We start from the raw sequence: 24,542 nt of genomic DNA, 5'->3' as shown, positions 1-24,542 counted from the left end.
TGGTGCTCTGACAAAAGAACTGACAAGTAGATGTTCTAGAAAATATTGTTAAAAGCAAGTACATCAGATATAACCCCTCAACTCTTAGTAAGATCTTGCTTTTTCAGTTGCCTCACTTGCCAACTGTAGCATCACACTGTAAACAGTGAAATGTTAAAAGCAGCAGGTGATAAAGGTTGTTTTACAAAAGAGCATTTAAGATATTTTCCATCATCTTTAAAATATAAAGTCTTTGTCTAAAAAAAAAAAATTTCTTAATTTTATCACGTCCCGCAGCTAATGACTGTGACTCGTAACTTCTTTAAATGCATAAAATGAAGGATAATAAAAACACTAATCTTGCAAAGTAGATGTGATATACAAGTGTCAGCATCATGTATTCTGACACTTTGCCATGTTTAATATTAAACAAGCTATTAAAAAAAATCTAACATTGTTAAATAGCTGTATAAAGTAGTTTTGCAATGAGAAGGCTGTGAAGAGAACTAACATTTTTAAGCATTGTCTACTCATATGGCTGTAAACTTACAAATTTCTCTGAAGCCCAAGTTGACTTTCAAAACCTGTTTTTTGGTGCAGGTATGCGCCTGGGTATAGAAGAATCTGTTTGCAGTAGTAATACTGAGTAATAAAGTTTTTGCTGTACTACCAAAATAACTTCAAAACAGACTTAAAACTTTTGCCAATTAATAATTTGTTATAAGCATTCTTAATATGTTCAAAAAAATTCTGAATCCAAATGTTTAACTACAGTTATCTACAAGGTCTGTGGTAGCGCATGGCTACTAACAAAGCTTAAAGACATTTTCTAGTTAATCTGCACTTGAGTTAGTGATGTTATTGTGACCAAAAAAACCCCAAATGGCCAACTAAACAGTTGATCAAGTCATACCTCAATGAGCCAAAAGGACCCTAACTGTCGTAAGAAGACTCGAATAGTCACTACTGTGTGTAGGTGATACCTCAGGTTAGTCTACAATTAGACTAACCACCAGTAATTTGCCTTTGCACCCACAAATTAAGACTTATAAGAATATTCGTGAGGGTGACTTGAGGAGATGTTAGAAAGCAATACTACTTCTAAGAAGTAGGACAGGAACTGTATCTCTAGATTACTGAGGTAACTAGTGTCCAAATATTCTGTTACACGGAACTCATGGGTTATCTTAACCCTAGCAAGTGGCTTCTTAATGCTATACTCTTATGTTTGCCTCTTTAAACTAAGAAGTCTTGTTTTGCTTCACTTCTAGCTATTTCTCTCTTCTTGCTGGTAACGTGTCCCCAATGCGTGTTTTCTCGTAGCCTTCAAGATGGTCAGCAAGGCCAGCAGCCCTCCTCCCAGGTCAGAGTGCAGTCCCGCCCCCCTTCCCAGGCAGCTGTGCCCGGCGCTAGCGCCTCCTTGCTGGTGAGAAATGGGAGTGTCCACTTAGAAGCATCACATGCCACTGCATCTGCTGTAGGCGGTAGCAGTTTGCACGATGGACTTGGTATGCAGGCCTTATGTAACCTTGGTGACATGGAAGTTTTAATACAGCAGATATATTGGTAATAATGCGGTGAAAATCAGCTAACCTTAGCTTTGTTTCTGAATCTTGTAGGTGCATTTCTTAGAAGGCCATATTGCTCGTAAATGCCTTGTCTTTCACAGTCACCTTTCCAGGCACTTTCTGTAACAAATGCACAATGGGAAACGCTCGAAGGATGCATAGATACAAATAGTGATGGCGTGAGAGCTTTCATGACTTGAACAATGTAACGTGTAACGCATAAGTTTTCTTGCATTGTCACAGGTAGTTGGGCGGAGACTGATACCAACTTTGAGGAACTTCTGGTTCCTGAAAAAAGTGTTTGTTATGGTCCCTAGGAAATCTTGATCTTGCTTTTTTAGATGAGTCTTGCTTAGCTGCTCTTTAAAAAAGAAATCCATATGTAAATGAGAGTGTTTTACTTTTCAGGTACATCTTAATTTAGGAGCTTGAGATTGGAAGAAAATCTGGACTCTTTCATATATCAAATGCCATCATTTCATGGAACCTTATAGTGCCGCTTAGGTCTTCACAGTCCATTTTATGTAGTATTTTTAACTATTTATTAATTTCTATGCAGCTAATAATATGCTAGGGAGAAGGAAGTTAAGATGGTCATAATAAGTGACTGATCTGCTGCGACACAGTAATGCAGGAGCAGATGTGGAAAAATTCCTGGCAGGGATCTTTGCAGCTATCTATACATGGCCTGAATTACTTATGACTTCAGCATTAATATGGAATTCTTCCTCGAATTATTAAAATGGGCATCTTTAGAACTGACAATTATTAGTGACGGTATTTTGAGCAGCTGTCAGCTGTAATAACTTAAAAGTACAGGTTAGCTGAGAACACTGACATAACACTTGTTTCAGACCTTACTGTATCCAGTACTAAAAGATAATTGAATTGTCATCTTATTCCACTAATGGGGAAGACTTCAAGAGTTGCCAGACTGTAGTACCCCTTTAAATATGAGTTTGGCTAACAAGTTGCCTTTCTTCTGCGCCATCTAGCTGCAGTATAAGGAAAAAATGAATATAAGCAAAACTGAAAACAATCCTGACATTCTCTGAGGTGTTTTATAAAATTTAACTACAGTTGTGCTAAATACACATAATCTACTTTTCTGATAATTTTCCTTTTAGTCTGTGGCTCTACTAGTTTCTAGATAGAAAAATCAAGACTTATATCTCAATGTTTGTATGTATCTCTGAACTATGAAAGCTTATCACATGAAACTACAGATTTCTTTATTTAATTTGGACTCTCTTATTTCTTGTTCGAAAAAATACTGGACTATAACTCTGAAATTCAGGGATACTGGTTATATCTATCCAAGATTAATGTTGAGATTTATTCTTAAAGCCACCATTATTGTATTTGAAGCATTTGGTTCATCTTACCCAAAATAATACAATCAAGTTTTATAGAATTCAAGATTTAATACACAATCTAGTTAAGTCTGAGTTATTTAAGAACATATATTACTGTGTTGTAGTAGAAATCAAAGTGGATAATTTAAGAAATTCAACACTGCATTCAGGCTCTCTAAAAAGGCATATTCATTGCACTTGGCATGTGTTAGAGTCTTTAGAAATTTATATAGCTAAATCCTTCTGAAATTTTGTGTGTACTGGCTTACATTTATGTGGGGCAGCACATTGCCTTTGGGAGGCACAAAACTTCCAGGATCTGCTCAGTTAAAAATCTGATGTATAATAGCGATTTATTCCTGATTTGGAATAACAGATGCTCTGTTTAAAAACCTTCCATGCGTGAAAGCAGTTATTATAGGCAAGACCTGGTTTTATTATTTTAGAAAAATCAAATTTTCTAGTTTGTGTAGCAGGCTTTGTGTGATAGGTAGTATCTTTTGTTAGAGTAAAATAGTTGGCAAAATGCATGATTCCTTTATCAGGCCTGACAAGAAGGGAGAGTATCTTTCCTTATAACTGGTATATGGTTTGTTGAGTTTTTTGTTTTCTTTAGAATCATAGAATAGAATTTATAGAATCATAGAATAAGTCTTTTTTAGAATCATAGAATCATTTTGGGTTTGTTTGGTGTGGTGTTTTTTTATTATCCTCAGTCAGGCATGGAGTAACACTACTGCTCTGTTTCCCTTAAGTCTAAGGCTGTTGGTTTTGCTCTGTTGTCCCAAGATACCTTACAGTGAAAGATGACGCTGTTACTTTAGATTGTGTATGGTCTGGGGGTGGGGGAAGGTAATAGCTTGTTTTTTCTTTAACTTTTATTCTGATGCTGATCAAAGCAATGCAGGTGGTATGACCAATTCTTTGTCACTGTGGAAATGGCTGTGACTGCCCAGGGCAGAAAAATTACTGAAAATAGAGGCTGGGGAAAAGATACAGAGGCAAAACCTGATTTACAGCAACTGGAAATATAAGTGACAAATGTAGTAGGTGGAGTTATATATCTCTGTACAATGCATATAAGAATTTCTTTTCTTACTGAAGTTCTATTAGCATATTCCAGCTTTTCTGGAAGACAAACAGGGCATGTGTTAATTTATGTTAAAAGCCCCCATGTTTAGAACTCCTTTCTTTGTGTACCAACGCAGTTTCTGCTTCTACATTCTTTCCATTTATGTGTTGATGTCAAGTTGCAGCTCTTAACAAGACACACAATTTTTTTTCTTTGCTTTAAAGATTTGGGTCTGTTAACTTGATTGTGGTGGCTTATTTTACGAAGGATGAACCTTACTGTGTTATACCTAGCCTACATCCAGTCTGGTGACTGTACAGTCATCTTTAACTGGGCATTGTCGTGAGAGTAAGGCAAGAGATGCTCTGAGGCATTATCTTTAGTCTTCCAAGTTCGAAGTAAAAGATTTTTTTATCCATTATGTTGTTGTTTTGTGAGGGGGAAGGAACCTGAAAGGATGGAAAAGGAGCTTAATGTGGAGCAGTAAACATGAAGTAAATTATAGGAGGAATGCAGGACAGAAGGGAAAGTTGGCAGACTGGATGCCATGGATTATAGGCAGGATTAATATAATATGAATCCAGAAAGCAGCAAAACACATACCATGACTTAAGTGAATTACAGTCTTCAGAGCGCAGTGGGGCAGTACTGATGCCTTTTATTCTCACTGATATCTGATTCTTGAGACATGTAGGTGATGGTGGAATTTTTCAGTCCTTGCAGCGAAGGCTGTAGATGTTACAATTTGTGAAGTAGTGAGGAATCCAAGCACTGAGTTACTAGAACAGATGCCCAGTTTCTGAAACTGGGCTGAAATAAAGGCCTCTTGTCCTCAGCTAGATGATGAAATTTTTTTTTTTCTTGAGGAATATTGCTTTTGTGGTTAAAGATGACTGGTCATCTGGAGCTTTATAATACAGTTACACTGTTATGTTGGACTTCTGGTTGTATCACTTATATGCAAGTGATAATCTTTCAGATTTATTGAAGTATTTTAATTTAAGAAGGCATTGGATGGTGTTGAAGACCAAAACTTTTCTCTAAATATAAATATATACACTGATCACTTTTTTGATTAAAAACAAATTAGAATCAGTTCCTTGATACCTTCTTATAATTAAGTAGACAATTTATTTGGGATGGATGGGGGAGTATTTTCAAAGGTACAAGTAGCAGATAAATACTTACTTCCCATTGTTCCTATTGAAAATACTCCTGTTGTAGTCTGGAATTCTGCATAATAGGTAAGTCACTCTTTCAATGAACTTCATATAGAAATAAAAAATGAACTGCTTTGAAGTGTTCTAACTGAAAACTTGTAAGTCTTCAGACTGCAGCTGAAGGTAAAATTTTGACCTTTGGAAATGATAGCTCCTTGCACACTGGAGTATTCAAATTCTGATGGCTTTGGTTTTGCTGACTAGGGTTTAAAAAATACTGTCATAAGTAGTAGATGAATGTATCTTGATGATCTAATGATGATGTAGGCTTCAACATGTCAAAAAGTGTTAGCAATTTTCAGAACTAGTTTGAGAGGTTTAAAATGAAGTAATATTTATTAGATGGAAAACTGGGAAATGTGCTAAAAATAACTTGGCTGAGGAAACCATCAGAGCACCATTTTAGTTGGATCCTGAGCCACTTAAGTCTTCCAGGTTTCATCTGTGTAAGCTCATCAGCCTGTTGCTTTCATTGATTCCTGTGGGAACACCAGTTTGTACAGTGTGAACTGTTACGTGGTTGTCTCTGGACTTGGTGACGAGATATTTTTGTCTTTTGAAACAAGGAAACTTGTTTCAAAGGAAGTGCGTTCATCTTTTCCTCTCTTCACGTCAGAACAAAGATGTGTTTTGGATTTGTGTGCCTGAGTATCAATGACTTGGTTTTGTTATTTTTGTAACCTGGTCCAAATAGAATATTGTTTGGGTGACTTTAATTTGCTAAGAACTCACAGCTCTCCCTTTGAGTGGGACAGGTGGGGGAGAAGGTACAAGCATTTCTGTTCAGTGAACAAACATGCTATTGGCTTTATTTCTTGATTTGAAAAATAAACTTTTGAGTCTGCCATTTGTTCACATCTCGATAAAACTACAGTCCTTAGAGAAAGAAAAAACTTTCTTAAGCTTCTTCAGTGTGATGCTGTTAAAAATACTTCCGAGAATGCTGTGGGAGAGCTAGGAATGGGAGGGAGAGAGATAGTAAAGGGTAACTAAAAACGCTAGGTATATCCATACATATTGAATCTTGTGAGCATTGAGATCCTTCATTAGAGTTTGAGTGTGCTGTGAGGAAGCTGCTGTTACCTCACACAGTTTAAAAAGTATTTAATTGTTGGGACTTTGGAGCTCAGCCATAGAATCTCCAGTCACACCTTAGGATTTGCATCCTCAACAGCACTGAATAGTCCTGTCATTTTTTTCTATGTTGGATGAGTTGAGGCTTTTCTGGAGACCCTTTTGATCTTTAAAAAGAGGGTGGGGCAGGCAACTTTGTTTTGTTTTATTGAGAAGCCATGCTTTTCTTGGCTAACTTTCAATGGGAAGCCTATATAAGTAGGGGAGGTGAATTCCAAGTATGGCAAAACCTGAGTCTGTTTTGTAGTTTGTGTGTAAACAATTGGAATTAAGTGTTTTGTCTGTTTGCTATGTCTCTATTAACCAGGTTTGTTTTATCCCACCACAGCCATGCAGTACTTATAACTGCAACACAAATGCAGAAAATTTTGACAGATTCAAAGATGAGTTGGATGTGAGGGAACTGTAGATACTTTCTAATGTGAAATGTTTTATGCTAAATTTTTTTCATAGTTTGAGGCCCTTTTCAAACATTTGACATGAGTGTAACAGTTCAGTAAACTTCTTTTGAAACAAATATATCTGATGTATTATCTCAGCCCAAGAGAATGGGAAGTTATATCTTGCAAGTATTATATTGTAATTTCTGTGACTGGAATGTCATTAATTTAAAAATGGGAAAGTTTAATTTCCAGGCTCTCAATTCAGTAGTGCGAAAACATGAAGAATTTAACCCAAACTTGCTTGTCTCTTTTAAGGACTCGTTGCACGGAAGATTTTTCCATAATAAGTTATGCATAATTTTGTCCTGACTAGAACCTCAAGAGTGTTATCTAATACCTTCATGTTTGCTGTTGAAAAAAAATTTGTATTGATGCAGTTGAGAAATAGTCCTGTGTAACTGAGGTTATTTAGTAGTTGTGGGGAGGAAGATTCCTAACATCTTGCACTAGTTTAAAATTTTAGACTTCAGTAACAACACTATGCATTAAAAACCAAGGGATATTTAACTAAAGCACTTCATTAAAATCTTAACTATTGAGGAAAAAACCCTAACAAGTGAACTTTCTACTTGTAATTTTCTACTTGTATTTCCTTACAAATTTCCTTTCTGAGAAGTTAGTTTGCAGTCTGCTGTTCTTACACTGAAACATTTGCTTCTGGCTTGTAGAATAAATCTCTGCCTGCCATTCCTTTTTCAGTTTTTTTAGAGGTACAACTTATGAAGCATTTCTGGCCCCTTCTTTCACTCTTTGTGTTTCTTTTCAAATAGCAGATGTAGTTAAATATCGAGAGAGAGCTGTTGCGTTACTGAGCTCTGACACACACTGTACATGACTGCTGAACTATGTAGCCGACTGTCTTGTCAGAATGGTTGGTCTTAGCATGGCTGCAGTATGTGTCTAGTTGGTCTGAAGTGCCCCCTCTGAGGGTAGAAAGCTTTATGGAGACATTTTCAATGTATCAGTATTTTTCCTTCGTTTCACTGGTTTTAATCATCCAGTTTGAGGTTTTTAACCTTCTTGCTTTCAAACACTTCTAAATCGAACTTTAATTGTCTGTGGGTCTGAAGAGAAGTTGGAGCAGGACCATAGTGTGTTTTTTAAAAGAAAAAAAAATCAAAACCACTATAAGAGCAGGTTATATTCTTACAGAAAGGGGAAAGATTGGAAGCTCTGATCTTGTTAGGTATTCCTCCTGGGACTGCTTGTTATCCTGTATAAATAGAAGAAGAAAGAGCTGCAAGACATGCAGCTGAAAGGTGTATGCAGTTTGTGTTTCAGATGTTCCAAAGTGGGATTTTTTTTTTTGTTTAGTATAAGCAGATCTTAAAATATTGCATGCTTTGCATCATGGCTTAGGAAGGGTTTTGAGCTAGAAGAGATGGAGAAGTTGGCAGAACACTTCATATGAGATCACAATTTCAAAATCAGCTTCTGGCATACAGAGCTGAAATATATTGAACCTGGCCTTCAGGGGAAATTACAATGCTTATCTCTCTGATCAGACTGTTGTGGGAGAAGGGCACTGTAAAAACATCGTATTGTGAGTAAGGTAATTTATCATTTGAGTTATAATCTCTGGCTACTTTTCTGTTAATTATATATTTAGGAATAGCTTGATATTGTTCATTCAAAAAGTTTTTAATAACAACTTTAGGAAATTGTGGTTAATGGAGTTCCAGTAACTCCAAATGGTTTATCTGAGAAGTTAGTTTGCAGTCTGCTGTTCTTACACTGAAGCATTTGCTTCTGGCTTGTAGAATAAATCTCTGCCTGCCATTCCTTTTTCAGTTTTTTTAGAGGTACAACTTATGAAGCATCTCTGGCCATCTCTTCTTTCACTCTTTGTGTTTCTTTTCAAATAGACATGTGCCTCTCAAAAGAATTTTATTCGGGACACTTGAGGAATCTCTGCCTTAGCTAAATGCCATGGTTCTTAAATGCTGATATCAAATGATTTACTGATTGTTCTACTGGGGTGGGGAGGTGGGCAAGAACTGAAGAAGCTGGTCATTGCAAGTTCTGCCTGGTTATTTTCTAAGGGGGCGGGGGGGAAGCTTACATTGTGCTTCTGTTATGTTAATGGTGACATCTTGTAAATACAAACTCTTAAAATTTAATTCAGTATTGCAGTTTACTGTATATTTGTCATGTAAAATGGTATGAAAGAGGACTGAGTAGCTAACCTCTGCACTGGTGACACATTAATGTGTAATCACATTACACAGTTTATATCCTGACACTGATGAAAATTTAGATGTTGAAACTGATCTCAGTAGTAAGTTAATAAATAGAAACTAGTGCCAGTGGGATGAAACATCATGAAATTTTGACCTGCTTTTGACGTTTTCTTTAATAGGTAAGTTCAGTTCTACGCTCTACGAGACAGGGGGCTGCGACATGTCACTTGTGAACTTTGAGCCAGCTGCAAGAAGAGCATCCAACATCTGGTGTGTGTGAAGGCCAGTCAAGAGTGATGATTCTTGTCTTACTGCACCAAAATCTTTGATTTTAATTTTAAAAGGTTATTTAGTATGGACTACAAAAAATCAATATAAAATATTATCCATATACTTTTACTTTTGAAACCTAAGTTATTTTTACTAGAAGATGACCCTAACTGCATAAATAATCTTCTCCACTTAAATAAATGGCAGAAAATGAAGACTACTATTAGCTTAAGGAATAAATGTCCAAACTGAGAACTTGACAAATGCATTTTTGATTGGCTTATAGAAAGCTTTTCTTAAAGGATTTAACCTAGGTTTTGGGAAAGTAGGTGGCTGTTGACCATAATGGCTATTAACTTATTTACAAATGAACTTCCAATTGTGAAGCAAATGTAAACTGATAAATTTTTTCTCAAGTTCATAGATGGCATGAAACAATACGTGGAAATGTTAACATGCCTGAGGTTAGAATTTGACTTACAGTTGAAATAGCCAGCTACATACTGAAAGTTCTGCTGTTGGAAAGATACCCTTTCTTCTTCTGAAGGGACAGGAGGCAGAATAAAGAAAAACAACCCAAAACCGCCTGCGCTGCCTCCCGCCTGCCCCCACAGCCCGCAGTCCACTTCACTGCATAGAACTGCTCTGAAGCTATTGCATCATGCTGAATGCTACAAATTCCCACCACGTGTAGGTGGAATAGCTATTGGAATTATGGAGTAATGAATATAAAAGCTCCCATCTTCAAATCTTTCTTGTGAAAGTGTGCAAGTGCCTTTTGTAGAGTTGAACTTTGACAAAAAGTTCTGTATTCCTTGCACAAAGCTGCCAATGCCTGCCTCTACTGCTTGCATGTTCCAGATGCAATGGCTTTGCTGATGGCTGCTGTTATGAAGTTATATGTGCTAAAGGAAGGAACAAGCTGGCCACATCCAAATAATCAGATCTCAGCTTTAGAGAATACTTGAGTTTCAGTGAAATAAAATTGATAACAAAGAATGTTTTTATCTTAAGGCAAGGAACTGAAGGAAAGTTGCATAAATTTGATAGAAGTCTTACAGCCATGTGATTCACATGGAAAACAAACATCCAAAAGCTATCCAAAATTGGGGGAAAAAGCAATGGTTGGATATGGACTCTCATACAGTAAGAGAAATTTCTCCTCATCTCTAATGAATGGAAATTGCAAAGTAATTTTGCTCTTCTTACCAGAAGTTTAAGTTTATTTCAAGTTAAGTTTTTCAAAAGCAATTTAAGTAACTCAGTATACTCATGTTAAGCATGTACTATTTTTGGCAGTTTGGGGACCTTGGTAAAAACAGTATAGAATTAACAAAAACTCTGTATGTGAACACATAGTGGACTCTGCACTCCTTTAGAGATGTGATGCGTGTTTACACATCAGTAGCTAACAGATTATAAAACATTTTTGTTTTTTCAAGTGGTATAATTACTATCATGATAATCCTTGTTAGACAATTTAGGGACTAAGTTGTTGAGAAAATTATACCAAGGGTAAGGGTAAACAGTCTCCTGATTTAGTATAGCTACAGAATTTACCACAATACACAAGGCTAAGTGGATAATTGTATTTAAAATATGTGATCGAAGGAAAAACTTAAAGATTTTTAGATTAAAATTTGCAAGGAGTCAAAATTAATTTGGGACACTAGAAAATTAGAGTGGCCTGTTGAAATAAAATGTAGTTTTATAATCTGAAGTCTTTCCCCTGTTCTTATAGTGACACGGACTCTCACGTATCGAGTTCTACCTCAGTTCGCTTTTATCCACATGATCTAGTAAGTTTTTCTTATTTATTTTTAAAGCATGCAAAAAATCAGAAGACTTTCCAATTTTAAAGCACTGATTAATCATCTTTTGTGGTAGTTCTTTGTTCTTAAGAAGGATTTTTGCCTGGATTTGAATGAAGATAAAGTATGTTTTTATTGTTGCAGTGTCTTCATATATACATACAAATTCATCTTTCTGCATAGCACTTTAAAATTTAAATATAAATGGTTTCCTCTGATCTAAAGCATAGTGATTTTTCTAAATCACGTGAAAACTGGATGTTCTGAGATACCTTGTAAAGGTTTCCAGAGATGACTTGACAACTTGGACAGAGTTTTCCTTCTGTGCATTACTAAGATTAGCAGGCAGCAGAAAGAATAAATTTTGTGTTCTGACCAAGGAAACTTCAGTAATTTCCCTGAAAGGAATTTAAAAATCTGTCATTGGGATCTGCTGTACAAAATTTTAATTCATACGCAAGGAGTGACTGGGAAAAAAGGCAGAGGCTTATGCTGTTTCGTACTGCAAATAGCTTTTAGAATTCTTTAGTTTTGTGATCTCAAACCTTTTATATTGTTGTCAAGTCCAGACATATCTGTACTCTTAATTCTGAAGTCTTATATTGCTGTGTCATGAAAACAGTGCAAATGGTTATGATTCTTAAGCTAGGAAACCAAAGTAAAATATACTGAAGTACCTAATGACCAGATTCAGTATTTGGCAGAGGAGCAAGAGATCTCCATTTGCCTGACTGTGCTTTTGATCAAGAATGTGCTCTTCAATCCTGGTGTTTGCTAGAGGAACTTTCTTTGCTTTCCACCATCCCCCTTGAAAATGTAGCCTTCAAAAAAGAGGCTCCATTACCTGTTATGTGTTGTTGGTTTGTCCGTGTGGTCCCATTGGAGGGAATGATTCTGTTTAAGGCAAACTCGTATTTGTAAAAGCTTAGCCCATGTGCCTAAATGGAAATTTCCACTAAAATTTATTATTAGTGCGACGAATGGTGAGTCTACCTTTTAAGTAAACCAAGTTTTAAGAAAGTTGTCAAAAAAGCACCTGTTTTCTGACACAGCTTGTCTTAGTATGTTTTGTATTTTTGAAATGCCTTCAGAAAGGGAGTGTTCCTGCTTGTTTTTATTAGTATTTTTCTAGGAAGGAAAAGCTGGCTGAGCATAGTTACAGTACACTGATGCTTTAAGGAGTCAGGAAAAAAATTTTCAAAAACAAGAAATTGAATGTTAAACTTTAAGATAATTGAAAAAAAGAAAAAAAAACAACCCCAAAAAACACCTATAGTTTTGACACTTAAAGGTGACATGAGTATTTAAATTTTACTCTTTGCCTTAAAAGATTGTGAAGATTTTTCATTAAATGACACTTTAACGATGATATTGTTTAAGAATAAAGGGCAGTGCATTAAGATGTTTCTTGGCCTGTTAATGAAATTTATAAAGTGGGTTAGATGACACATACATACTGTAGTAACTTTTTAACATTCTGAGTACTCTCCTTAAGTGTCCTGTATGGTTGTTAGTATTACTGCGATTTCAAGAGCACTCTAGAGTGACAAACTACAAAATAAGTGAGAAATACAGTCAGTCATAAATAGTACTTGACTAGTTAGGGCAGAGCTTTTTTTAGTTTGTCTCTGAGTAGATTCTAAATGTAGTGAGTTTGAATTTGACCACTGATGTGCACATATGTTGCTTTGTCATGCAAAACCGACCATTCGGCATGGGTGTGCATGCAGATTAGCTATACAAGAAATGTGTTGTAATTTATTTAAATTCAGAATTGGATTATTCGTGTAGTGTACGTTATTCCTGTTCACATATCAGTTTACTTGTCTTCAGATTTGAAGTTTTCAGAGTAAATGGGGTAATGTCCGTGGAAGACATGTTCCTACTTTATTTGAAATAAGGCATATGCTAAAATGCCAAACAGTTGTGTTGTATGCAAACTATTATTGCTGCTGGTGCTATTCATTTGCCATGATAAGGACAGGAAAAGTAAGTAGAAGCCTGAGAACTGGCAGTGTTTAACATAGAACTTCTCAAAAGTGAAACTAAATAATTCTAGCAATTTTTTCCAAAGCAGTTTTCAGTAGAATACAGGGATATAATAAAAATGGGCCTTTGTTAATACTGACTTTCTTTTAGCTTTCTCTTCCTCAGATCAGGTTGAACAGGCTGCTAACCATGGATACAGATCTGCTGGAGCAGCAAGATATTGACCTGAGCCCTGACCTTCAGGACCACATGCAACCTCAAGAGGAAGCAGCTCAAAAAGTCAAGCAGTACTATCGCTTTTGGATTCTGCCTAAGCTTTGGATTAGCATCAATTTTGATAGATTAACTCTTCTGGCTTTATTTGATAGGTAAGATCCTCATATGTTACTAGACCTCAGAAAGTAAAGATTAAAAAATGGTAATTAAACTGTGAGTAATGCAGATAAAGCTATCCTCAGAGAATTGTGCTTATTTACTGCACACTGAAAGATGAAAGAATAATACAAAATGCAGTTTTTCAAAAATAATGAAGGCTACTTTTCCTTTTTCTCTGGCAATGCTAAAAAGGGGAAAAAAAAAAACCCTCACTTTGCATGAGTGGGGCGATACGTATTTGAATGGTCAAAAAGAGAGGTTTGTTGCTAATCTTTAAAGCTAGAAAATATCCTCCTCCAAAAAACTGATTGAAAGTGTCTAGAACCTGGCATACACTTACATCATTTCAGCAAGTAGAGAGAATTAACCTTCTGTTTCAAAGCATTTTCCCAAAGGGTCATCTAATACTGTAACCTGTTATCCCTGCTGCATTTACCTAATGGAATAAAACGCAGGTGACCCCCTAGTTACCAGCTTTTGGAATATATAGAGTACTTAAATTTTGGTAATGAACTTCCTTGAGATAAACAATATAGTAGTGATTCTGTCCAGCAGAAATACTATTAATTCTGTTCCTAAGCACTACCAGTATCATATGGAATTCTCTTTATTCCACTTGCCATATCTTAGCCAGTGAGAGTATTTTTAGTTTCTTTATTACAAAATCATGAATGACAGATTATATACAGATAAGCTATCATACATGTATTTTTCACAGGCTTGTAATCATCCTGTGTGGGCCTTGAATATAGATTTATGTTACAGACCATGCTTCTGGTTGAGTATTTGAATTATTTCTGAAGTTATCTGCTGAAGTTATCTTCTGCTGTTTAAAGTTCAATTCCATAAGATACTAATTGCTTTTAGCTGTCATTGAAATCCTGGTAGCTCCTAGCTTTGCTAGAAGACGGTGTGCTAGTATAGTCTATGCAAGTTCAAATCTGCTCTTAACTACTTTGCTGCCAGCAGCATAACTCTTGTTAACTTTTGACCCTAACTGTTCCCTTGCAGCTTTTTCTAGTCATAGTTAGCTTTTAATTCTATCTTTTTTTTTTTTTCCTCTCTCCCTCCAATACAGGAATCGTGAGATCCTTGAAAACGTGTTAGCTGTCATCCTAGCTATTCTAGTTGCATTTCTGGGCTCTGTACTTCTTATAGAGGGCTTTTTCAAGGATATTTGGGTCTTCCAGTTCTGCCTGGTAATAGCCAGTTGTCAGTACTCGCTGTTGAAGGTATTTTAATTTCTATCTTCACTTTCCATAAACAATAGAAATAATTTCGGTTGGGTGTTGCAGGTTAGAGCTTTAAGGAAAAAACTGCATGTTTATAATTTAAAAAGAAATGAGTAAACTTCAGCTTCATGGAAAGTTTGATAGATAGTCATACAAGGTCACTTCACTAGAATGGTTCTGTGTATGTTTGTTAAACAACCCTTTATTTGTTATTCTCATGCACTCTTTGTTTTCCTAAAGAGGAGCATATTCATACTGGTTGAAAATAGCCTACAAACTAAACTTGAAGTTTTATTGTTCTGGGTTTTTTTAAGTGGATACACCTCAATGCATTCATATTAAGCAATTATATCTAAGCATATTTTTAATCAGAATCTTAGTTTTTATTAGGCAGTTGTTAATGGTATTTTTGTAATTTAAGAATGATTGCTTATTTCCTTATGATTAGACTATTAGGGTGGAAATGAGATTTAAAATTAAAATGCATAACACATTTTGTGTTTAAAAAAAGGTAAAAGTTCTAAAAATGAGGGTGGTTGGTTTTTTAAAACTTTGGCTATAGACATATACTCTTTAAACAGACTTTATGATTTAATCCATTGTGCTATTTAAAGGCTGTAGAGTGGCTTGACAACTGTAAAATTAATCGTTGATATTATTAAAAGAACTTTAATCAAGAAAGTGTGTGTGGGGGGGGAGATAAACGCACTTATCTGTAGATTGGGTAATTTTCCTATTTCCATTTTGGTTTCAGAGCGTTCAGCCAGATTCTTCTTCCCCTCGACATGTAAGTCATGAGTGTGTGCCACTGTACTAATGCAGATGTAGAACTTCCACAGAGAATTGATCTTTTTGGTTTGATCTTTTCGGCATTTCTCTTATGTGCCTTCTCATAAGGCACAAGAGGTTTATGTTGTCTCAGTGTGTGAGAAGGGAACTGATACTATTTTTCCCCCCCATACACTTTATTGATATTTAGCAAATCATGTCCTCGCTGTTTTAAGTCTAGCTTTTGCTATAGAGCCATATCATGATAGGTTTTTTGGTGGATCTTTAGTATTCAAGCAATTATACTGAGAAATATTCTTAATGTTGTAATTTGCTATGCTGGTATGAACTGACATAGCTTTGATGTTCTATTCTGGTCTTGTAGATCATTCACTTTCCTAGTGTGTACACAGTCTTATTTTTTCACTCTATTAAGCTGTGTATGCAATGCTCTAGTGAACATTAACATCTGAGCATGGAAATGTTAATGTGCTAGTGTTGCACAATATGTTTATATTCTGTTGTTCATCTGCTAGATTGCCCAGACAAAATATTTTTGTTATGTCCTAAATAAGATATGAAAAAGCATTATTCCCCTGCAGCAAGTAATACATATTATTTGAGGTAATAAGTTGTATGTTTTAATGAACACACAAATACAGATTTCCCCCCCCCAGCAGGAGCAGAATCTGAGTAATAAACTTTAATTGCTTTTTTCCAAAATTAATATATTCTCTCTTGCTTATGAAACCTAGTCAGAGTTTCTCTGGCATTTAGTATTGCAAGAAACATGCTTTAAAACTTAGCGGAGAATAAGGGTAAATATAGCTTAGTCTAACTTAATCTAACTGTTGTGTCCTTGTTATATCAAAGCCACAAAAAAAAAGACTTATATCACTGCGAGGCAATGCGTTAAGGATTTTATGACCAAAACTTAAGGATGTGCTGAGGTGACAGTACATTAATTGATGAACAACGGTTAATTTTGGTTCTGAAATTATCTTTAACAGAAAAGTAACAATTACTTTTTCTGCTAATAATGAAACAAATGTTCTTTTTTTTCCCCAAACAGGGTCATAATCGTATCATAGCCTATAGTAGGCCTGTATATTTCTGTTTATGTTGTGGTCTTATTTGGCTGTTGGATTATGGCAGCAGAAACATATCTACAACAAGATTCAGGTTGTATGGAATGGCTTTCACCAACCCATTGCTGCTGCTGTCAGCCAGGGACTTAGTTATAGGTGAGTGGCTTTTTCATGGATTTGAATTGTTTGCTTCACCACAGTAGAAGTCTTTTTTTTTTTTCCCACTCTGCATCTTGTTATGACACTTTTGAATCATCAGCTTCTAAATGCAGTTCATTGAGTTTCCTTTGGAAAGAGTAGTTTTAGCTTTGCTGAAGTTTATAGGAAAATTGCCACCTTCTATGGCTTTGCTGTAACAAACTGCAGAGATGTCAACTAATATAGTGTCATAGGGGAAAAAAATATTTTTAACTTTTCAGTTATCTCGTATCGTAGTCCTCATCCCTGAACCTTCTGTTCTTTCTTCTTAACTTGGATCTGGATATGCTACCCTGTGCTTGGACCTAGCTGCTCAGTAGTTAAAGAATTGTTTAAATTTGGACTCTTTCATACTTTCTAGAGGAGCTTGTGGCAAGTGATTAGGAGTTCTCTTAAAATCATGTTATTTGTGTTTAGCAATCAGGTAGAACAGTATGGACACAATTTTTAAAAACATTATAGACAGATTAAATATTATTTAATGTGTCTCCTCTCAGAACAGGCCTATCAACAATACCAAAAAAAATAATTTTGGGCTGCATGAGATACTTTCATTGTATTCTGAGCAGCACAGTGCATTCACAATACTGCTGGCATTTAACACCCCACCCCCCAAAAAAACCCAACCCAAAACCAAACACCCCCCCCAAAAAAAAACAACCCCCAAAAAAACCAAAACCAACAACAAACCTTTCCCGTGTTTACTTAAAAAAATTATTGAAAATAGTACAGCTATGTAATCTCAGGCAAAGCCCATAGAAAGGAGAGAGAGAACGTAAACATTTGAAGATCATCTTATGGGAACTTATTCTTTAGTGGAGCAAAGTTATTTGGGTGATCCTCTCCGGATTACCTCTTTGGAGTGGGAATAAAACCTGTAAGAATTAATCTAAATTGAACACACTTGCTCTTCAGTTGTACCAAAATATCTGTGCATGAAAGACTACAGCAGTTAAATGTTATGACTGCATGCATCCAGTCTTCTGTCCAAGAAAAATTAAAACTTGGTCTTGGTTTTGATTCTTCTTTTTTTTTCTTAATTTGATTTTATTTTTTACTTTTAATTGATTAATAAGAATTACTGAATCAGGCATTTTGGGAATTAGTTTTTATTACTTGATTTTAGGAACATCCTGAATTTCGTACCTCATATTGTTTCCCCCTTTGACTTTCTGCTAGTAAATCTGTATTTAAATATTTTGTCCAGAGGGAAAAGGTGTAAGCCACTTATTTATGGACAGAGTATTGTCCAGGCATTTCTCAAGGTGCTTTTCTATAGATTCTATGGATCTATTAATGCACTGGCATACCTCATTATGTTTCTGTGATGGAAAAAGAAGTTAAGACAGCAGATACTTTTGACTCACTCAAGATATAAAACTAGCTTCATTTCCCCTTGTTTATGCTCTGTCAGTTTCAGAAGTCTTTTTTCCCTTGCCTATTACCTTGGGTCATTGCCATAATGTATATCCATATCCCCATAAGGTAATACATAAGTGTATATGTAAGTGGTGTGTTTTATTGTGAAAGTGACCTACTTTTAAAAAGTACTTAAGAGTCTTTTCCAGTTTTAAAAAGAAGTGCTGGCATCTTCACCAGGATGTGTCCATTTTGGGATTAGGTTTTAAAACTTCTTAGTTCAAGAGTTCTGAATGTTTTTTGATCTTTATGTTTTACTGTTCTCAGGTATCTTGCACCAGCTTATGTGGTTTCTTAGCAGCACTGCCAATAAAAAAATCAGATTGTCAGAACAGCTCTTGCTTTTTAATAAAACAAACAAACAAACAAAAAACTACACACACACACACTCCCCTCCCTTGCCTTCAGAGCAACTATTAATGTTGCTGAAGCACTGTTTCAAAAAAGCTCTGTGTCTATCACAAAGCAAGCTGTCTGCTAACAAACATACTTTGTTAACACAAAGTAAAAATCTCAGCTGCCTTTTTTCCCATTCCCAGGCATAGCTGTTAGAACAACACAGGTGCAGGGCAAGGCAAACTTTGTGTTTAGATAACATAATTGCTGTGTCCTTGCCAACAGATAAGTGAGGACTGGTATAAATTTTTTATTTATTTATTTTATATCCCACATATTGGACTTGATCAATTGGTCTAAATCTGCTCCACATTTATAAAAATTTTCTGTTTTCACCTAGGTAGTCCCTGTTAAAGAGCAATTCTGTTACAGACTTTAAAAGCCATCAGAAACCTTGGCTTTTTGCTGGACTACTCTTTATAAATTGTGTATTCCCAGATCTATTTTGTAACTTTGTTTTCAGTGGACCCAAGATAGTTTAACTGACAGGCCTTCATGAAACAACTTTTTAACCGGTCAGTGAGAGAACACTTTATTGTTTGCCTCCTATGTAGGCTTCCTTGAGTAATGATTTGAGATAAAGGTTTGACTTGAGAATTCTGAAAAATATTTTCTTCAGGTCCTGAGTAGCTGGTCCTTAGTTTTATATTTCCTAATTTATATAAGTAAAAAGATGCAGACCTCAATGTTTTTCCCAAGCCCTGAACCTGTATGTTTTTAAACAACATTTATTTATTTAATTTTACCAAGGAGTAGGGGAAAAAAAAATCAGATTCTCAGTATCTATCTCACTGTAGTTATTTCTAATGTGATATCCTTTAGCATCCAATCATTCTGTGGATATAAAGCTAGAAACTTAAAATTGAGACTTGTGATTCTTTACAGGATACTTCAAAATTGGTTTCTTCTTTTGGTCACTGAAGCTACAAGTCAATAAGGTTATAGAAAATCCTCCCTAAACTGTCAGATTATGTCTGCTAGGGTTATTTTCATGGTTTGATCCTTCTATCCCTCAGAACCTAGAACTTATGATATGCTGCTGCTTGTGAATTATATCTGAACTACTTAACAGCTGTGTAAAAGATTGTTATTGCTGCATCTTTTATTCCTTAGGATGGAAAGTAAATGATATGTACAGATTGGGACATACCATTCTCTGTATTAAAATTAAGTGGCATTCATTTATCTTTGCATTCTTAAGTCCTGTAATTTGCAGAGGTTTTAATGGTTCATACAGTTATCCATTTTCATTTAAAAAAAATAAAAGGTCATTTAGATCAGAACTTCTCAGAAGTGGTGTGGGAAAATGAGTAAAATTGTCAGATGTTATTAGTGGCAGAAAAGCCAGAGGTGAAACGTTCAGCCTCTCTCATGTCAGCATAGCTGGTGTTAGCTTGCTTCTGTAGCTCCAGACAGGCAGTTAGGCTCGGATAAGCCTCATTTACAATGAGTGAAAACTTAAAAATCTTCTAATCTGTACGCACTCTTGGCTGATCTTTGCTAAATAAAAATGGAAAGCCTAAATTGGCCTGTGTCCATTTCTACAGCAATTAAAACGAAGTACAAGAAATCTTCTGACTATTGGTCTATGTAACCTCTATATTTAGTCAGTTCTGAGTCATTGAAGTAGAGGTTTACATGATGGATGTTTTCCTTAGAAATAATAGTAGAAATACTTCAGTGATGTTGAGTTAAATGGTGTGTATGATACCCTAGAACTTAAACTGAAGAGTACATTACCATGCTATATTTTTCATATTCACTACTTTTTCAACTATTTTTTCCTCCGTAGTGTTTACACTATGTTTCCCTATAGTATTCTTCATTGGTCTCCTGCCTCAGGTGAATACTTTTGTGATGTATCTCTGTGAACAGCTGGATATTCATGTCTTCGGTGGCAATGGTGAGTGTTTTTTATGTCGGTGGCAAAAGCATTAGATTAGGATCAGCCATCAGATTAGTAGGCTGATTAAAAAATTTAGTGATTGCACTATTTGTATCCCTACCCTTTAAACATAGAATACTAATTGTATTTTTAAAAAAGCTAAAGATCTTCTGATTGGTTATTGAGAAATAGAATTACTGTCCTATTAATCAGTCAAAAAGTATACTTTCTTCCTTGTCTAGTTTCTGTTGCAGTTGTTAATCATTCCTATGGTAATGCTGTTGAATAAATTAGAAGGTAAATAAAGCCACATAAATTGCTGTTTAAAAAAATCATTTGTAGGGGAAAATAGAAGTAGTTGCTGTGGGTTGGATTTTTTTTATGTCAGAGGGGTGTTGCAACTAGGGGGCTGATATCTTTCTTAATCTGAAGTATTTTGTATTCTAACCTAATTACATAACACTGTTTAATTTTTCTTTCTTTTCTGTGATATTCAGCTACCACAAGCCTGCTTGCAGCACTTTACAGTTTTATCTGTAGTATTGTGGCAGTAGCATTGTTGTATGGACTGTGCTATGGTGCCCTGAAGGTGAGCAAAATTTTAGACTCAGCATACATTAATGTTCTGGGTTTTGTTACCTGCTTCCTTATATCTTAGATACTTAAATATGCAGAAAGTGAATTAGAAATATTAGTCTGATTTGGTAGGGTTTTATAGTTGCTCAGCTGTGACGTCAATAAAGGAGATGCAATGCAGGAACAAAGCAGATTTTTTGCTTTTAGAAAGTGTATGATTTGTGCCTGCACTAACAGGCTATTTTTTTTGGCCGAAAACATATGACATTTACCGTCAGTTCCATTCTACATTGGTTCTTGAAAAAAACCGTGTAAGTAGCTTGTTTCTAGCACAGTCTTTTTATATTGGTTTGTTAACCTCTCAAAATGGCTCATGTGAGTATTTTTTCCAATGCTGCAAACCAGAAATAGTCTTTTCAAATTAATCTTTACTTGAAAAGAAATCAGGAAATAGTTCGTAGTGTCAAAGTGAAGACGTGTGCCTACCTAAAAGGTAGAGTTAGCTGGAAAAGGGCGGGGGGAGGAACAACCCCAAAACCAACAGCTTTTCCTTGCTTAAAATGCCATTCTGTTTGAAAACAGTGTGATGTTGGTTCTGCTTGTTGGTTTCAGGTGTATGTCAATAATCAAATGCTCTCAGTTCACAATTAATTGTAGCATGTGTGCCTTCCAACTCAGAGTTGACTGGCTTTTTTCCACTTTGTCACAGAGAGTAAAAAGTTGCTAGAGGAAATACTCCCATGATGCTATTACCCGCAGAACATCATTAGCTTTCTGTGAATTTGTACGTTTGTCTCATTAGCCTTTTGTAAACACATCTGTTCAAGATAAACAAGCTGTAGCAAAGAATCACTGTCTCATCTTTGCAGATCCAGTAGAGATCATGAAAACAAAAATAAAACCACTGATTTAATCTGAATTCAGCACATTAGAAAAAAAAATCTGAGTAAAAAACATATGTAACTTTCAAAATTAAGAATTGACTAAATGCAACTCTAAGAACCTGTGGTCTCAAGGAATGCAGGAAATTCTTCATAAGGGTTATGAAAACTGATGACAGTTTAATGATTAAGATGGTGTAGGCTTAAGGGATGTACACTATGTTAGAGTTTCTGATCTATGGTTAGAGGTAGGTAAATGCTGAACAGTATTTTTGTACTAAAAATCCTGTTTCATTTTTGTGGAATTGTATTTAATTTTTCCATTCCCTTATTGTGATACACATAATTCTTGCATGTCAGATAAGTGTTATATACTTTGTCTCTTCCTTATTAACATTTCATTTCTGTCCCCAGGATTCTTGGGATGGGCAGCATATTCCAGTTCTCTTCTCCATATTTTGTGGTTTGTTAGTGGCAATATCGTATCATCTCAGCAGACAAAGTAGTGACCCTTCTGTACTTTTGTAAGTGACTCAGTTTGTGTCACTTTCCCAAGGAAGAAGCAAGTTGCAAGGGAACATTATAAATAATGTTAGATATTAGTACTGTTTGAGCTGGTAGCCACCGGCATTTTCAAAAATATATATATATATTGGTATAATATTGGTTCAGTAGTTAGAGAGAAGTTCTCAGATTTTGCATGTAGTTTCTCCTCTAACAACAACCTTTCTTTGTGACTTCTGGCAAATCACTTACATACCAAAATCTGATTTAACTGCCTGCTGATGTTTTCTAAAATGCCAGCCAGGTGCCGTCTTTCTGCTGTTGCGTTTGTGCTGAACAACCTGTACCCATTCTGTATTTAAAGAGATGCTCAAAGCACTAGTTTAAGCTGAAGCCCACATGTGGATTTTTTGAACTGTTTCTCTCACTTAATTTGTTACTGTGTTCTTATCTTCAATGTATGCCCAAAAAACTTGTTCAAATAATTTCATCTTAGATGCAAAACAATAAGGTTCTGTTTTGGTGATGAGCATTCCCATCTAGCGTGGGGAGACATGTATTCATGTTGCTATTCTGAGTTGGATATTGATCTGATGATGAGAGTATTTCTGATCCAGTTAATAATTATGTGTGTAAAACAAAATAGTTCCAGTAGGAGAAACACCCCCCACAGAATAGCCAATAGAGGCTCAGTCACATACCTGGGTTAGGCAGAGCTTGAACTTGGATTTAAATTTAGCCATAATGTTGGATGAATTTGATAAGCAGTAGTCTGGGGTAGATAGTGAGGGGCCTTTTCTGTGGACAGGGAGATTAATGATTCGTGAGTGTTCACACAGAGGGAAAATTCTTATCTTTGGGTTGACAACTAAACCTTGTCCTGTTACTCTTAGTTCAGGTGACTTTACTCACCTGATAGAAGTCCTTGTCCCTAGATACCTGTTCTTTTGTTCTTTCCAAGTACTATAGCCTGGATGCTTAAGTTTGACCTGCAGGTTCACCTGTTCAGCTAGATGTGGCACAGTTAAGCATTGCAATACATTGCAATATGTAATTGCCTTTGAAGTTCTAGGGCTCATTCTGTAGTGAGTTTCCTGTCCATAAAATGAAATAATACATATTCCTGTACCACATAGGTTATTGTAAGAAAAATCACATTGAGGGATTGCGAGACACTTGGGTACGGTTAGCAGTGCTGCGTATGGTCTTCTAAAAGTTTAGGTATAAGTTTTTTGGGCTTTACTACCAGCAAGGTCTGCTAGTAATTTAGTAGTTTGGTCAGTATGGCTAATTCATGAATTAATCAGGGTAGTATAGATTTGTTGTTGTTGTTGTTGCTGTTGAAGTTTGAATTAAACCAAGGAATTCTTGGTTTTCTAATTGGTGTTGACAAATAGACCACTTCTAAACCTTGCATCATTACATTTCTGTTCAGTTATTTACGAACTAAAGTTTTGTTTCATAAGTACTAAGAACTCCACTTAAAATTCAGTATTTGTTCACTTATTCCTGTTGGTACTGGAGAAACTGCTGTTTGAACAACATCTGACTACCCTTCTTTAATGGTAGTCATTGTGTGCCACCAGAGAACTAATTCTTTTATAAAGTTGAGATCTCATCTTTGTAAATTTGCTCAGCCATGTGAAAGCACTGATATGCCAGGATTATTTTTTCTTGTAATCAATTTGAAATAGAACTTTTGACTTTGTTATTCTTCTAAAACCACATAGAACAATACATGCTTTTCAGTGGGTTCTCTTTTGTCTTTCTTTAAGCTCTTTAGTACAATCAAAATTTTTTCCTACTTCTGAAGACAAAAACCCCGAGGATCCTCTGTCTGAAGTAAAAGATCCTTTACCTGAAAAGCTTAGAAATTCTGTGGTACGTAGACTTTTTAATTATTTTTTTTAATTCAGTCTAAGCATTTACTTTATGTTGGTTTGTATAGCATCAATCTGGATCTTACTTAACTCACAGCACTTGCTAATTACCATGGTGTTGATTAGAATGGATATCAGATCATTTCCTTTAAATCTGCAAATCAACCAATGTATTACACTAAGAGTATAATGCTTATATTGCAGTTTAAGTAATTTAAAAGGAGGCATGTGAGAGAATTGGAATTCCCCAGTGTGAATTCAGTGAAGTATCACTGAGGGTTTTCTTCTAGCTCATATTGATGATAATAATAAATGATAC

The 24,542-nt window shown here is 35.5% G+C and overlaps 1 protein-coding gene across 2 annotated transcripts in view; it reads left to right on the top strand.

Annotated features, from left to right (window-relative positions):
• The window catches only part of PCNX (pecanex homolog (Drosophila)), a 79,512-nt gene that overhangs the window by 28,809 nt on the left and 26,161 nt on the right, over window positions 1-24,542 (top strand). The window contains exons 7-17 of one of the 2 annotated variants that reach the window (XM_009572868.1): window positions 1,303-1,487; window positions 9,131-9,221; window positions 10,963-11,020; window positions 13,187-13,389; window positions 14,475-14,628; window positions 15,383-15,415; window positions 16,469-16,640; window positions 20,290-20,400; window positions 20,880-20,971; window positions 22,254-22,363; window positions 24,119-24,224. In XM_009572868.1, the coding sequence (XP_009571163.1) occupies window positions 1,303-1,487; window positions 9,131-9,221; window positions 10,963-11,020; window positions 13,187-13,389; window positions 14,475-14,628; window positions 15,383-15,415; window positions 16,469-16,640; window positions 20,290-20,400; window positions 20,880-20,971; window positions 22,254-22,363; window positions 24,119-24,224 (1,315 nt within the window). Of the gene's footprint in view, window positions 1-1,302; window positions 1,488-9,130; window positions 9,222-10,962; window positions 11,021-13,171; window positions 13,390-14,474; window positions 14,629-15,382; window positions 15,416-16,468; window positions 16,641-20,289; window positions 20,401-20,879; window positions 20,972-22,253; window positions 22,364-24,118; window positions 24,225-24,542 lie in introns of both variants that reach the window. The other variant, XM_009572869.1, reaches the window with a different exon arrangement.

This window comes from Fulmarus glacialis, unplaced genomic scaffold (genome assembly GCF_000690835.1).
Source record: "Fulmarus glacialis isolate BGI_N327 unplaced genomic scaffold, ASM69083v1 scaffold8332, whole genome shotgun sequence".
Classification (NCBI taxonomy): domain Eukaryota; kingdom Metazoa; phylum Chordata; class Aves; order Procellariiformes; family Procellariidae; genus Fulmarus; species Fulmarus glacialis.
This window is presented reverse-complemented; position numbering and strand designations above follow the sequence as displayed.